At 43.3% G+C, this 17372-nt stretch overlaps 1 protein-coding gene across 3 annotated transcripts in view; it reads right to left on the minus strand.

The window, feature by feature from the left end:
- CRIM1 (cysteine rich transmembrane BMP regulator 1) overlaps positions 1-16942 on the minus strand; it is a 203475-nt gene extending 186533 nt beyond the window's left edge. For all 3 annotated transcript variants that reach the window (XM_049831052.1, XM_049831051.1, XM_049831050.1), the window contains exons 1-2: positions 16267-16942; positions 2320-2493 (exon numbers count right to left, since the gene is read on the minus strand). In XM_049831052.1, coding sequence (XP_049687009.1) covers positions 2320-2493; positions 16267-16618 — 526 coding nt within the window. In that variant the 5' untranslated portion in view covers positions 16619-16942. The remainder of the gene's footprint in view (positions 1-2319; positions 2494-16266) is intronic.
- Between the last annotated feature and the right edge of the window lie 430 nt (positions 16943-17372).

Here is a 17372-nt window from a genome sequence, read left to right on the forward strand (position 1 = left end):
ACAGTTAAAGACTTAGCTTGCCTTCAAGAAACTGAAATATTTCTCTATTTTAACATGCTGAAAGAGCCCTCTGGTTTGCATGCTACCTAAGTTGTGTTTCAGGTGGATTTTCCGAATGGATGAATTCAACTTTCAGACTATGAACTTTGAAAGCCTGAAATACTCAAACAGCAAATACTGGGTCAGACACACCAAAGTGGCTATCCTGTTCTACCTAAGAGACTTTGCTTGCTTACCAAACAGGGATGGGTCAAGTGCAAGGTGAAAAAAAGTTATTCTTCTTTTCCATTAGCTTAGGTACATGATGAAGCATGCATTTTAATTACCAAAACAAGAAGTAATGTATTTAAAGAAATAACCTCCATAAGCAGTTAGCATTCAATTCCCAGTCCTAGTTAGAGCAAGAGGGAATAAACATTTACAGTGCAAAACACAGTAGGCAGATTTGACTGACTACAGCTGTCAAATGCAGACAAATCAAAGTTATGCTATGACTTCTGTCCTTCTAGTAAGAAATATGGATGGATTTAATTTCAAACATTCCTCAGCAGTAGGGTTGGATAGTCTGAGGATGCAAATGCAAATTCACATTCTTATGAGTAAAGGCTGGACTGTTACAACACTCAAGTTATAACTGCCAGATTTCTGGTATTTAAGGATACCATTGTTGTTTCATCACTTGCATCAACTATCCTTCCTGTCTGTCAAGGATTAAAAAACCAGCAGGTCCTAAACTCTTCTACTCGCACCCTATAGTGTGAGGCCTTGGAATAACACCCTCCCCACTCCCCAAAAAAAGAAATAAAACCAAGAAAACAAATAAACAAAAAAGAAAATTACTCCTCTGAAAAACAACTGCACCATCACTGTCATACCAAATACTTTATATGTAGAATATTGTTACCTCATGGCTAAGTTTAAAATGCTATTCTTTTTAAAACAGGAATTTAGCTGAAACAAGAGGTTACTGAAGGAAAGCTACTCAGAGAATCAACCTGCTTTAGCTATACCATTCCACAAACTAAGTCCATTTCTTCCGAGCCAAAAAAAAAAAAAAAAGGCATCCCACAGCAGATTTTCTTAGCAAGTTAAACACATGATTAATTGTCATGCCAATAGAGTCCTGCTAAACTACTGCAGACTTAGTCATAGATTCACAAGTAAAAAAGGAAGTGGTGAGTAAGGTTACTTAAGAACCCATATATGCTACTGCCCACTACTACAGCAACAAACAAGAATCCAACAAAGGTTGTGCCTCTCCTCTTCCTAGAGCTAAAACACCACAAAAAAATGCACACAAAGCACTTGTATGCCTTTAGTGACCAACATCATGACCAACGTCAACGAACATTTCTGCCAGCTACATTTTTTTTCCACAAGATCTCCTTGTTTCAAGTCTATAGCTTGAAAACAGTTTTCTTATCACAAAACAAGTACAACAGATGACATCACATCACACTTCCTTAACTTAAACATAGTAACTTTAAATATGGTTAGTAACCTTGTAATATGACTTTAAACATTGGTTTAAAGTAGACTAATTAAGCAGGTTCACTCCACTAATCAACTTGTGCATGTTCCTGGATACCTTAGATAATAAACAGTAATTACAGCATCATAGAAAGAGCCCTAGATCAAGCCTTTGATAGCTGTTCAAAACAATTCTAGAAATACACTATGGGAATTTAATTCCAACTGGATACACTTGAGCCAACTCATTTCCAGTTCAGCCATAAGCAAACAAGAAAACCCCAAACAAAAATATCCATCATGTATGTGTGCGGAAGCATAAACATATGTGGCCTAATGCAAGTCTAATCAAAGGAACACAGAAACTGAAAAATACAAGCATTGAAGTAATGTAAACCTAAAGAAAATAGTGATTCATGCATTCATGTAAGAAAAAAGTATTATCAACAACTACTTTTTCTATGCCTTTGCTATTAAAATGCACTGTGTTTATTCACAGTTCAGTCACATCAATACATCTAAAGAGAGTTTTCCACACTGCTTTACAGCTAAAGATATGTGAAGGTAGGTACCATGAACTATGAACAGAATTGGTTTAGTCTCAAAATCTGCAAACATCGTAACACACAAAGTATTAGTTTCTTCCATTCTTAAACCTATGCATTTGGCAGGCCTAGCTTACTGAAGTGCTGTCTTCCTTTAAAATGTACAACTCTCTTCTGAAAAGCACAAGACCACAGGTATCTGAAACTACCCAAGTCATCCTGAAACATATTAAACTAGGCCCTAGCTTTTCATCAAATGCACAGAAAAATTACTAACTCTGAATTACTGAAGACAAGTGCTTACCTTCAATCCTTTTTAAGGCCGACAGGCAAGTATCCCGGCTTGGAAATTCAAATGGATTATTACAGGTCCGAATGGTGTCACATTCGCATTTCCCGCTGATTATGTTACAACCTGTTATAAGGTTTTCATTGCACGGTTCAAATCCAAGAAGCTGATCATCATCCCAGTTTTCATCTAAAATAAACAAACAAACTCGCTCACTATTGGATTTTGGCTGCAGTTTGTAAATTCAGCTGCTTTGGAGTTTGGTGCGATTTACTTCAAGTTCAACTCAGTGCTAAACAGAAGATAACAAATTTAAAAAAATAATGGATTAATCTAAACTGTGGGATTTGCCAAATACCATGTTTTGCAGCTGTTCTATTGCCCATTTTGCTACAGCTACTGGCATTGTTTACTTCCATCTGTATGAAAAACTATGACGTCTTGCAGAAATGCATAGCTGCAGTACAAATGAGTGCTATTCTAACTGAAATAACTTTCCCAGATACTTGAAGTTATATTTATCATGGAAGTGAGAATGTTGGGACAGAATCTGCAGCTGTTACAGAAGTCAAAATTGAGTTAGAAGGAGAGCATTTTTTAAACCCGATTAAAAAATACATCACATAGAATTCACTCCACAGAGATAACTTTTTAATAAAAAAATACTGCAAAATGCCAGGCCTCTGATTCTGTAATATGACCAAAAGTGAGTTTTCCGAGTTTTCCAGCACCCCTGGATTACCATCCATGCTCTAGGACAATCGCTCAAGCACATCACGCTCCTTGCTGTCAAGGGCAGGGGGATAGTTGGGCTGGAACAAGTCTCTCTGCTCAAATAATTCTGCTCCTTTTGAATCAGTCCCATCAAATGTGTGTAACCGATGTTCCCACTGTACAACTGACCATTTTCCTTTTAGAAGGCTACATGCAGCAAGAATTTTTTTTTTTTTTTTCCAGGAAGCAATAAATCCAGTCGATCCAGAGTTCCACCAAGATTACCAGTCCTACAAAGTCTCAGCTTCCTTAGGTCAAGTGCATATACAGCGACATCCCACCAAGGCACAAGTTTAAGCAAGATACATGCTTTTTATGCAAAATAAACTAGGCATTAGGTATTCTTTGCTATAGAGCGCCAGATCATTTTCCAGCCTTGTCTGTCTACCAAAACAAGTACTACAAAATAGTCACACCAAGTAGTCCACTAACTTCTAGTAATGACAAAAGGAACAAATACCTATTTTCAATCTTTACATCCTTATATTCCACTTCTTTACATCCTTATATTCACATTGTGCCTTCTAGCAATCTTATACACTATCAACAAGCAAAGTTTCCAATACAGATCCTGCCAAGAAACACTTCAAAAAAGTTAAGACATCTTCCAGCTATGAAGGGTAGGGTTTGTTGTTGTCTTTGGGGTTATCAGAAGCTGTCCTCCAGTATGGGCGGCCACAGCCAAATACAAACTGTTTGTCATTCAGTAGCCTGACACTTAAAAGAAGTTTAAAAGCTGATAGTAGATAACAGTATATACACACACACATACTGACATCGACATGCGAGTACTGTCCACCCACAGAAACATGCAGAATATTCACTAACCTGCTGTTTTCGGGAAAAAACAACTAACACCTAGAAAGCTGTTTACCACTTAAATATTGTACACGACCTACAGAAAGCATCACAGCAGATTCTCGCAGGTATGTTGTTCCTCCCTGTACAACCAACTGCTTGCCTTCTGTTACAAGTTGGCAAAGTAACCTGCTGACAAAAAGCACTGAATAAACAACTAAGTCGATTTTAGACATGAAGAAGGGAACCTCCATGGGAACCTCATGGCTCTTCTACTCCATAAAAATAGCAAAGGAAGAGTAGTCATTAACCCCAGGAAGTAATTTGTCTTCCCCCCCCAGTTAAAGTTAACCTATCATCCCATACAGCAGCTGTATCAATAAAAGTCAAAGGAAACACAGAAGTTCCTAAAGAGAAGCTATTAAAAATTTTTCAAGAGAAGATGCTGCTTCAGTAATGCTTGGGACACTTTAATTGTGAGGAGGCCATGCATGCAGAGGGAGGGAAAAAAAAAAAATCATGAGAATTTGGAGAACAATAATACATCCTGTTTTTGAGAAGCCGGAATACAGCCTGGACAATTTGTATTTTACAAATCACAGCAGTAATCCACGTAATGACAAGAACAAAAGAGGCTACAGCTATGCTCCAAGACTTGGTGTTTCAACTTCTGTAACCGCAGGGACCACAGCTTCATCCGGACCGGTCCATTTAACGGTCTGAAGAAAAGGGTTTGAATTGCTCCTCGTTTCTGAGGCGCAGGCTCTCCTCCCCAGCAGGGTGTCTGAGCCAGGAGCCCCCCCGGCCCCGGCGGGGCCCACAAGGCAGCCCGGTGCAGGCAGGGAGGGCACGCAGACTTTTGCTTTTCCAGCGCACTGCTCTGGAGCATTTGTGCGGTTTTGCCCTGTTGTATTTCAGCAGTACGTCTTTTCAAGGCTGACAGGATCAGCAGGATCCCCGTTACACAAGAGCCGCTCGCCCCACGTAAGGTGGGGCCCAACTGGCACGGAAAGCAGAGCCATCCTTTTCTCACGGCAAAACGCCTCGATGCAGACGTACCACACGCTGTGGCACTACATACAACATTATCCGATTTCCAGGACAGATTAGTGTTTGATCTCTCACCTGCCGCCTCTCGCAGCTTTTCAGATGGGAACAGAAAAGGAGGTACACAGGAACCGCGTGGCCCCATACACTCAAGTCTTCAGGGCCACACGCCTCAAAAATTAGCTTGGTAGCCGTTAAGAGGATGGAAGAGAAGATAAATCCCTCAGTAATACTTGCAGACTATACATCTAACGTGCTGAATCTTGAAACAAGGTATTTTTCATTACTTAGAGGAAATACAAAAAAGCCCCATTCAGACAGGAAGAATGCAAATCCAGTTTAGCCTGGGCATCTTTTACCAGACTGCTTTTCACACAATTTCATTTAGAAACAAGATTTCTATCAATGAAGGAGCAAGCACGTAACAAGAAAAAAAGCTTATTCTAGTTTAGTAAATCAGTGCCAAGTCTAGCATGATCTCTCATGCAGACTTAAGACTCATTTTCCTAGCTGATTTTGTCCTTTTATGAACAGAAGTTAGCGGTCCTGTTAAATGAATACTTATTCATTTACCACTTAAGAGTAACTCTCAGAAGTCACATCGGTATAGGCAAAATTCCTTGGAATGAAAGGTACAACCACATGAAAGCACTTGCACGAGCTAAAGGGATGAATCCAGGGTCTCGCTTTAATTACTTGATGCAAAGGCATCTAGTACTCTGCTTGATACAGATAAATGGTGGCCCAGTACAGCATGCTTGTTCCTTTAGAGGTCAGCAATATTTCAGCTAATAATGGAAACATGTCTTGAACAAAGTCTAGGCTCTGTGAAACATATAACCTAGCCTCTATTATTCCCAAAATCATCATGTCCTGCGGACTATTCCAAAAAACTAAGTTTTACACACCAGTAATTTGGAGACCTAGGACAGTTCATGAACAATTCCAGACTGTAGCACAAATATTTTCCTGCATTCTCCGTTTGACCTCCTCTATGGCTTCCTTTTCAGGACACTGCTCTTTCACGTGTACCTCTCAAAAATCTAGATGGTATGAAGGAAGAAATTGAGATACAATCATTTGTGAATGCTTTACTCCTCTGCAAGCAAGGTTGACAAAACCCAAATGTAAGAATCTAAGAGCCTCTTAAACCTCAGTACGCACATCCTATCCACTAGCTAACTTCTAGGACACTTAAAAATACAAAAATCAAGTAGGTGTTTAACATTCTTAAGTTTTTAGAAACAATCCAGCTGAAGGGCAGCCAAAGTAAATTGTTAGTTTTCATCCAAACTGACCTTAGTTTAGCTGCAATTTCCACCATCTCATTGTACTGGCATGATCAGGTAGGGGCAAAAAGAAGGGAAGACCTATTCTTTTTAGCAGTCCCAAGTTGCACTGGACAGTTGTTACATAGCCACTGAACTACCTTTTGCACACGTCTAGAGGCTGTTCAAATGCTCCCAGCAGGCCGATAACTATAGCTTGAAAGTCACTCTTTCAAATCATTTCTATCCACGTGCAGTCCCCCACTCTCTCCAACTCATTCAGGCAAGTTCCCTTTTCAGACAATAAAGTAGTTCTGCATTTACTCAGACAAAAATTAAGTCTTGGATGTAATACTTTTTTAATTCTTCTAAGTGTGCTTTCATACCATAAGGAAACGATGGGCGGGGAGGCATCATCTTAATTCAAAACTTTTTTTCATTTTCTTCCGTCACTCATATAATCACTTGCTTTCTGCAAAGCAAGCATTTCAGCTTGCTAACAATTCAAGTGCTGCTCTGGGTTGCTGAACTCCCAAGGCCTGTCATAGCATGCATCTAAAGTAGGGAAGAGGATTAAGGCATTAACAAGTTGAACAAGAGGTCCTTAAACAACAGGTCCAGTCTGGGAAACAGACTGAGAAATATGTCTCTGGTAAGCAGCATTCCATCACTACTTCTGTGCTAAATCCTACATACCAGCACTCACAACACAGCACCACAGCAGCATGTGAGGCATAACGTTCATGATTGAAGCAAGCATTTGTGTCTTCTTCACCTGAAGAGCTGCTTGTGTTTCCAGGAAAGCATCCAGCTATGAGAAACTAACTTGGAGCCTTATTTTTAAAGTTCACAGTAGCTCACTATAGTTGTATTTATTGTCCCCATATGCAAAGGATCATCTCAAAACAGGTGCAACTTAAAAGTACCAGGAAAGATCTTTTCAGAGACTCCTTCTCTGTTGCTTAAATATTTTGCTTTCCCTCCCTTGAAGTTCTCAATTTCTTCTGCCTGCCACAGAATTTTCTCTTTTGTGCCCCAACCCTTCTCCTCCTTTCTGGACATTTAATGAATATCACCTATTGTTTGGAAAACAATATACTGTTCTCCTTCACTGTTTATAAAGTTAATGCATCACCTCAAACCTACAAGCAACACACTGTTATGGTCACTGATGTACCACTGTTGAAAATTAATATTCAAGCATTGCACCCACAATAAACTTAAATTACAGTTCAGGGGTGTGTGGGGGGGGTAAACATAACTGGAGTGAATAAAGTGAACTCCCATAATTTACATTTATCTGCAGCATGTTACTCAGCCATTTCTGCCTTTTTAAAGTGTGACAGGCAGGTTCTCAGGATGCTGAAAGAGCAAAGACACCATCCAATACATTGCTGATCTGAAAGTGAAACAGCCCAAGTCACATCTTACAGACTCTTGCATCCTTTTAAATCCTGCATTTGAAGGAGGAGAGAGAATGGGTTTCACAGTGACACAGAAGTGATCCTTACTGGGACTGGTACTGCCCTCTGGGAAGGTGGGAACCTTTCAGAAGCTTCTCCATCAAACCAGACCCAAGGTCAGAGCCCCACCACTCCAGCACACTGGTATACAGAACAGCATTTTCAAATCAGTGGTATTCATTAAGATGGTATGAGACTCTGAAAGGATTCTAGAGACTTTCTAAAATAAAAAAAAGGAAATACTTCTTGCCAGTAGGCTTTGGCTTCTCTTTGAACAGGAAAAAAGAACGAAGGAAAGGAAATTCATGTTTTGGAGGAGCTGAACAATAGAAATGACTAATCACCACTAAAGAATGCTTGAAACCCAGCCCCAGACCTTGAAAAGCAGCAGAAGGGAAGGCTAGCCTTTAAGTGAGTTTGAGCTTATGCACTGGCTGCAATCCTCTTCCCTCTCAAAACTTACTCCTTCAGTAAATTCATGAATTGGGGACCAGATCCGGCAGAAACTTCTCTGGTAAAACACACAGCTGAGAGTTTCATGATAAAGCAGTTTTTCCACCTTTTGGAAGGGTCCACTTTCCAAGATCAAATCTTCATGTGGAATGCACATCAGTACAAAAGTGCTTTGCAGCCTCCTGATAAAATTTCTAGTCGAAGCTAGAAAGCAAAACTGTACCACAACATTTAGATACCTCAGGAACATTATGCATGTAAGGCTTGTCTAGAATTTGACTGCCTGCTTTATCTTATTCAAACTAGAGCATGTATCTCAGGTGATCAAATCCCCAGTATTGCCAGAAAGATTTTCACTGCAGCAGCTCTGCATGCATCTCAAGGCAGTTATTTCATACTAAGGAATGCAGAAAGTATTTAAACAAACCAGCTTTCCACTCGATTATCAGAAACTCCACAGAAGCTGTGAGGAAAGCAAGGAGATAAATGGAAGCAGTAAGCGAAGCATGTGATTTAGACAACTATTTCAAGCTTAAAGTTTTCCCTTACCCACACTGTCTGCAATATTTCAGTTCTCCACATAGTCATCATCCCCCCCCCCTTTTTTTTAATTGGCTTTGGGGGGTGGGGGGGTGGGTGTTTTGTTTGGCTTTTGTTTGTATTTTAAGACTTTTGCTATTAGGGTTGCCCCCAACAAGACTGAACGGTATTTCCAATAGCCTTCTGCCCCAAAGATGGTCTGAAATGATAATTAGTTCTGAAGTCTGACCCCTAGACATTTAAGCACCTGGAAAAAAAACTTGCAAGTTACTTTAATCTTATGACCAGGACCACATCTTGTTTGTAAATAGTTGACTGAAAATACTACACAGTGTCCCAGGGTTTAATTGGTCAGACAGAGCCTCTGCCAGTACTCCCCTGATAAGAATGAGCATGGACAGCAGCGTTTCAGCTGTCCTAGCAGATTTTTCCTCTAGCTCTAGAAAACTCTTTAAAAAAAAATAATTGCTAAAGCCTTAGGAAAGGGCCAAACCTTCGTACCCATTTTCCAAAGGAGGCTAAAACTCCATTTATTCCCCCTCCCCCCCCAAGCTGCACTCTGCACCCACACACTTCAGAAGCCTGCACATACAGCAGCACACATCAGCCTTGCTGCAAACAAGCAGCTGGCTGGCAGCTTGCTTAAGCTGCTCAGCAGAGGCAAAGCTGACAGGAGTAGGAAAAGTTTTGCCCAAGACAAATTCTGGAACAGGGCTATGAGTAAAGCAACCTACACCAAGAACAGTCCACATTATTAGAAGAAACCTGACATCCTAAACCTTTTGCCACTTTCCCCCCCCCGGGGTCATTAACGCAGAGTCACTGAACACCAAAACTGCAGAATGTTTCAGAGGAATTACACCCAATTTCTTAGTCACAGAAGACTACACAAAAAACTCTACATACCCTAGATTTAGAATTAGCATCAAAGGTTTAAAAAAAAAAAAAAAACGAAAAAAGCCAACAGAGACAGACATCAACTTGAGTGTTTCTATTATCAAGGCAGCACATTTTATGTTAGCACATGTAATACTATTATCAGTACGACCCCAGTTTTTTATCAACAGCCCATCAATGAGGGGAAGAACCACCTCCACGTGCATACAATCAGCCTTTCTGAAATAACCCTGAACAGAGCATAACATAGCTGTAGCAAAACACTAAAGTTTGTTTGAAGGATAAGTGACCCAACAGAATGGGCACTTTCAGATTCAGAAACGTCACACTTGCTAGACTTTTCGCTAATTTAAAAAAAAAAAAAACACAAAAAACACACAACAAAAAACCCAACCAAACAAACAAAAACCACCTGAAGCCTATCAGTACCAAGGTAGCTGGCTATATAAGGCTTAAATTTTGGAAATGAGTAAGAAGAGGGGAATCGGTGCATGCCTGTGAGCTAGTGCTTTTCCCCCCGCCCACAACCCTATGCTCTCCTGCTTGTTTTCTTACTGAAAGACTTGCACACTAATGCCCCACAAGGTGTTAACATGATTTGCAGATGCTGAAGTTAAGTACCCAGTATACCCAGTGAAAGCTGCTGGGGATTGAATATTGCCTCTGGTAAAGGTGCGAACTGCTTCCCTTCATCTCAATACGTTACTAAGGGCTTACTTCCCCCAAACATGGTCAAACTAGTCTGTTTAGACTAGAGCTCCCTCAGGGACCATTTTTTAATCTGTATGCTTCTGTGGAATTTAATCTAGATAACCTTTATACGAAGTTATATTCCCGTCTTAGTTTATATTGGTAAGTTTCTCCGTATACCTAAGCTTTCTATGTCAGTATCAGTCATTTTCCAAATTGCATGCATACATACCAAAAAGCAGAGTTAAAACACAGTTTTGTCAGACTACACAACTGTTGTCACGTTAAGACTCAGGCAAAACCCTGAATTCACCACTTCCAAGTTTACACTCCTTGTGGATCAAATGCATTCTCAAATGAAAGCAGTTTACAAGTCACAAGAGACATTTAATAGGTCACTTCTACAACGTATTTAGTCCATTAAAACAGAGAAACATTGGGTCCTGCCTGCAAGATGCTAGAAACTTTACTCATTGAGATGAAGAATCCTTGAGGGGGATGCAAAGAAGGAGGGGAAGAGGAAGGCATTTTTGAACCGTATTAATGGATTAATTATTGCATAATATGCCCGTCAGTCAAATGACATTTTGGTTGACTAAGTACTATGCAAGAAGTTAAATTATGCAAGTATTCTTGAATCAGCCAGAGGGTACTTAAAACTGCAAACATTCCTAGGGCTGCAGAAGTTACTATCTGACATGTTTGAAGGTAGTTTAAAAAAAATAAAAAAAAACAACCACAAAGCCCACCACTTTATAAGCAGCATGATTTTGGGGAACCTGATGAAATAGCCATTTTCTATGGGAAAAAGTCTACATCTGCAGAGGATGCTTGCACAGTCATGTGAGATCAAATGGTTTAAAAAAAAAACCCACAAAACGAAGTATTCCTTTTAACAGAAGTTAAGAGATTTAGTCATTCAGCCTATCCATGGTGAGATTTCCAGTTTTAAACTAACTGTGCTGATCACAACAGCAAAAACCTACCAATTCCTGCATCCGTATCCCTCCTCATATCTGTTGGATTTTTCCATTTTGTTTTTGTTCAAATATTGGAACCAAGTGATTTCTAAAATCGAAACATGATGCCCAGAAACAGAGAGGAAACCATTTCCAAGTCAAATAAGCACCTGATCTAATTCAAATTCCATACCACAATCAAAGTTACATGTTCTTACCGATGTTAAGATTTCAGCATCGACACAAGAGTAGAAATAGCTTATAAATTATCCAACCTGTGCATAAGAAGTCACTGCGTGCCTAGTAAGTGTTTTCTGCAGGGTAGGGGAAGGGGACTGTTAACTATGGTCAAGACTAGCATATCAGAAGCTGAACATTTGCCAAAGAACTGCTTCTCCTTCCAGTTGTACAAATTCAGTAATTTCTGTGATAATTTTTTTTGACGCCATGAATAAGTTTTCCATTTTTTCCTCCCCTGATAGTCTGGATTACTGATAGCCTTTGAACCAAGTATTTTGCCTATCTTCATGCCAACAATCATTTGGTCCACCACTTAATACCGATTAAGTCCCCAAATAGACCATCAGTTCTAACACTTGGTGTTGGTGCAGGAAGTTCGCTGTACACACATGGACATCAGAACTATTTGGACATTTCTCCAGCCATTCACTACATAAAAGAATAAGAAAACAAACAAACAGTTAAGAAATCTGGGCAACACTGTTCCAGTCAAACAGATATAAACAAGCAGGTCACCCACATGTGACTTCTAAATTACTTGAACTTCGGTAACTCTCACTCAAAGCAAAATACTACCTGATCTTTAGGGGTCTGGACTGCATCACAGAGAAGAAGCCAAGCATGTTGTACAGAAGTCTATCTGGAGACAAAGCTTCATGTTCCAGGCTTTGGGTCCACTGACCCATCAGATACAGTGCATGGGACTGAGAACAAAAACAAGGTTCTTCCACAGGTACTAGCTACAGAAGTTATAAGCAGCAGCACTACTTCTGGTAAAAATACTAGCAAGTCTGTAAGCAAGTTGTTCTTACTTCAGAAAAGCAGAAGAGAACTCCATTACCATACATGTAAACTGATGCTCAAACAAAAACAGCTTAGCTCTCCTCCTCCCAATTTTGAAAAAGGCTAGGTTTTCAAAGTTTCATTTCTTCTCATCAGCTCCAGTTTCACTACACTTTGGTTACATACAATATACTATGCCCTTACATATCATACTCTATTATGTTTCCAGGAGAGGCAAATTAGTACACAGTAGGCTTAAGGGGGGGGTGGGGGTGGAGAGAACACCAAAAGCTCTCCCTGCTTGTCCCAACAAGGAGACAGACAATAATGCTCCAAGCTCCCAAAAAGATGCAGTTCAGCAGAAGAGACTGGGACTAGCCACAGTAGGGCAAGCTTCTACCATCATCCTAGAGGATTAACCTGCATACTTCCTGACACTTGCCTAAAATCTGCTACAGCAGCTTTCTCCTGGTCCCAAGGGAACCCCAGTTCAGAAGCTATGCATTAGGCAGACAAGCCTCAAGTATTCGAGGCAAGTCTTAAATTACCTGCAGTAGGCAAAAAAGAATACAGCAATAACTGTATTCCCCACTCCCCCAAAAAAACCCAAAACAAAGTACTACATGTTACTGGTCAGCTACCAGAGCAGAAATACTTTCTTTCAATGGCTACCTAGATGCCAATTCATATGGAAGTATATTCTAAAAGGAACTGAAGAACACAGTGAGACTAGCACTTTTGTTAACAATGGATTTCAAATATATCACAAAAAAAATTGTTTCTATTACACAGTTAAAAGTAATTTCAGCTCATTTTCAGTGTTATTTTATATGCTAGTTAATGCCTTAGAAGAGTTTAGCAAAGCAATCAAGGCCTCTATCTAAAAGCACCAGGAATTGGGGTAGTGTTGAAACTGAGAAAAGAAGAGAGTCATCACAAGTAATGCCTTCACAGAGTAACCAAACTTCTTTGGCAGAGCTTTTCCAAGGCTTTCCGATTCCCTGGAAAGCAGGAATCCTGCCCAGCTGGACTGCTGCAGAAGCCAAGACTAACACGTTTCTAGAGAACTCCAGCCTAGTTAGGAGGTGGCTCTAGGTCTACCTTCAAAGGCAGAGACCAAGGGCAGTCCCTGCTTTAAGCTCAAAACTTCTCAATGCTAAGAGTGTTTGGAAGGGGCTGTAGGCTCTTGACACCTCATCAAACCAATCCAGCAGCACCCCTGTAAAGCCAGCAGAAGCTGGAGGTGTGCAAAGTCTCTCAAGATTGCCCATCGGAAAGGGCAGCCACCTACACCAGGGGAAGCTGCCCTCAGAATTATTCTTTACCAATAATACAACTACATTCAGGAAGGGTATTTACATACTTCAGGACAGTGCCACAAATTAAGCCTTTGAACTGCATAAAGATGTGGATAGTTAAGGTGGTGAGGTGAACAAGGACTTCCCTCAGGTTTTAAAAGGATAAAGAAAAGAACCCAGAATCAGCAACAGATTTCATTAATAAACACTGGCTTAACAAAGACTACTCCATTTCTAGTTTCAGAAAGAGAGGCTACCAGTGACAGATGCTACGGAGACTTCTCCATCAGGTGTTACAGAGTTCACTTATGCCAAGTGCGTTAAATACTAAAACGAAGTTAACAGACAAGTATTTTTACCTGCTGCAATTCCAGCACTTGAAGTTTTCTGTAGCCTAGTAAATGTTGATACTCTGAGACAAGACACTGCTGAAGCTTCAAAAATGATAAAAAAAATAATGCTTATAACTGTAGCCAGTAGGGGTCATTTCAGTGTTAAAAATTGCAGTGAAAGAAAAGGCTAGAGACAGGAAGGAGAGTAAAAACATCAATTTCTAGTCACACAGTTCTGTAAATCACTTCCATTTCCTCCTCCCTGAACTGGGGTAGGAAAGGGTTTGCACTCCGAGTAGACAGGGTAGAAAAAAATAGCAGCCTTTATTCTGTTACCGGATAAAGGCATGGCTACTCACACATCAGGCATCACCAGCCTAGCCTGTTGCATGTGTGCCTGTAAACTGCACAATTGTTTAGGTCACCATGATCAAAAAAAATAGAGCTAATCAACCTCATTTTGTGACTGGAGGTAGTATACTAAGTCCCCTTTTTTCCTTGCTGCCACCCTTCACACACAACACACACCATGAAGAACATCACATTACTTCTGTTGCTTAGAATGAGGCAGTTTCCTGACAATTCAGTAATAGGTATTCCAGGGCTGTTTATTAGGCTGACGGTGCAGCTCAGTTGCTTTTCATTTACGAGAATGAAAATTAAACAGATAACTTATCTCCCTGACTATTCTTATAGGGACAGCTGGAACTAGCTCCTAACCACAACACTAATTGAAATGCAATCTTGCCAACAAATGCTTCATACTATTTTCAACAGTAGATGGGACGTGTTACGAGTTGAACTACAGCAACATACAGATTGCATCACTTCAAAGGAATGAAATACTCCTAAACTGCCAGAGACATCCGTACTCTGTGATACAGCAAGGGAGTTGAAACATTAAGGCATTTAATGACTGCATGCTTCTAGTTCCTTTAACCAAGGGCGGGGGGGGGGGGGGGGGGGGGTGGGCAACACACGACACGAAAGCTGTTTAAGCCAAGCTTTTACTTGAAAACATGCAAAGAGAGAAACTCATGCAAAACCAGGTAGGTTTTTAAAGTACCTATTCCCTCTTTGCTGGTACTTTTCTATTTAAGAAAACTTTTCCAATACGTATTAAAAACAATGGTAATAGAGAGAGACTACAGCAATGTACATATTCAGCAACATGGTCTCAACCAAAGTCTTCAAAGTACTTCAGGGACATTTTTAACTGTTTAACAACAAAGCTTTTAACCCTGGAGTTCGTCCTACCCAAGCAACAACTGCACAGGCTGATGGCACTGGTTACAGCACAGGCGGGACACACTGCCTGGCTCCGCTCTGGTTTGCGATTTATTTGTTTGGGATGCAAACAGAGTCTTAAACTAATAACGAGCGCCGGGACAAAGATCAGCTGCCCACTGAAAGTGACCGGGTTTAGCTCTCTCAAAACAGTGCATCATTTTAAATGCAAGTTTTTTTGGACAGATGCTGCCTCACCAGCTCTCCGGACTTTCTACTGCCCTCTACCCGCCGAGAGGAGACCGGCTCCCTCTCCTTTTCCAGAATTGTCGAAGCTCCCGCTCCGAGTCTCACATACATTTATACATATCCCAAACTACTGGTTATTTGTAATCTCTTTACAGCGCCATGTTTTCCCTCAACTTGGGGGAAAAGGGAGCTGGAGGTACAAGTCGAAAAGAGACTAAAAACTTGCCTTTGGCCTTTTGTTAAATTATTATACGTAAAAAATAAATCTCAGGGACTCTGATAGACGCAAAATTGGAAGGTGGGGGAGGTGGGGGGTGAACTCCTCTTGCATTTCGTACCAATTCATCACCTCACAAGCAGCCGGCAGGAAGCAAAGTGACTTTGAGAGGAGTCCTGCCGTGGGGACTTCTCCCTCCCCCTCGATGCTCCAGCAGGGTTAGAGACATCCCTTATCATCCTACACCGAGTAGGACAGGCGGGGAGATATTAAGTGACAGGAACAGGAAGGAAAACTTTACAACAGATGATCAGCCTTTGTGTTTCCTTACAGAGAAGGGGAATCCGGAACAGGCACCACGCGTGCACGACTGACCTCCGCCGATCTCCCATCTGCCAAAACCCCTTCCCAAGCCCTTTTATCGCAGGATTTTAGTCGGGCATCAGTAGTCGCTATAAGCTATTGGCAAACCGGCGAAGCGCTATGGAAAACGAGAAGTGGAAGAGCCTGGAAGTTTCGGCCCAGAAAATTAAGGGTGAAACTTTTAAATAGGGTGGGTTTTTTTAAGCAGGGAGGGTTAAAAGACACCCTCGCGGATGGGACAGGCGGGCGGCGGCGGGGGGAAGGAGGGCGCCCTCCTTCCCCCCCCCCTCCCCCCCCCCCCCCCGCCGCCCAGCGGGTACCCCCAGCCCGGGGGATGGAGGGATGATGTCCCGCCGCCTCTCACCTTCGCAGACGCCCACTTCGTACTCGGTGATGGAGTCTCCGTTAAGCGGCGGTCGGATGACACAGCGCAACCCCCGGTCGCAAGCTCCGTGCAGCCCGTAGACTCCCCCGCAGCTCTCGTTCCGTTGCCGAGCGCACATGAAACAGCAACCGCAGATGCCCAGTACGATGCTACCGGGGCAACTCTTAGGTTCTTCGCATTTGGATTCGTCGCAGGGTAAGCAGACGAGAGCCCGCGTCCCCGACTCGCCCAGCAGCAGGGCCAGCAGCAACAGCCACCCCGCCGCCGCCAGGTGCCAGCCGCCGTCTCCGCCCGGGCGTCTCCTCCCCGCCGAGACCGCTGCCAGGTACATCCCGGCCGCCGCAGCCCGGCCTGGGCCGGGGGGGAGCCTCTCGGAAGCCCCCTCGCCGGGCGGCGGACCCGAGCGTGCCGCGGCTCCTTCCCGCCGCCCCCGCCTCCGGCCCCCCGAGGAAAGTTTCCTCTCGCGGCGGCGGCCGCTTCAGCCAAACTTCTCCTCCGGGCGGCGGCGGCTCCGCCCGCTGCCCCCTCCGGGAAGCGGCGTCCCTCAGTCCCTTCGTCCCTCACCCGCCGGCTCCCGGTCCCACAGCACCGTCCACGCCGGCGGGGCGGCGACCCGCGCGCGAGCGGCTGCGAGCGAGCCCCCGGGTGAGGCGGCGGCGGCGGCGGCGGCGGCAGCAGCAGCTGGCTCTGCCCCGCTCGCTGCCCGAGTCCCGACTCGCCTCCTGCCTGCGACTCGCCCCGCTCCGAGTGCGCCCTCTGCCCTTCCCCCATTGGGCGGTGATAGGCTTCACCCCGCCCCGGCTGCCTGCTCGCGCCTCCTCATTGGGTGCCGCGCAGGTTGGCCGCGCCCCCTCCTCCTCCTCCCGTCCCCCCCGCCCCCGCAGCCCTAGATCCTGGGGCTGGGGAGAGACGCAGCGGAGGCGAGCAGCAGCCTGGGCCCCACAGCGGCCGCCGCTGCCGCCGCCTTCCCTCCGCCCCTCCCCTCCCCCGCCTGGGGCTCCGAGTGCGGAGCTGGAGCGGAGCGAGGCCGCGGCGGCGCCGCCGCCAGACCCCGGGGCCGGGCCGGCGGCAAGCTCGGGGGACAC

This window comes from Accipiter gentilis, chromosome 28 (assembly GCF_929443795.1).
Source record: "Accipiter gentilis chromosome 28, bAccGen1.1, whole genome shotgun sequence".
Taxonomy (NCBI): Eukaryota; Metazoa; Chordata; class Aves; order Accipitriformes; family Accipitridae; genus Astur; species Astur gentilis.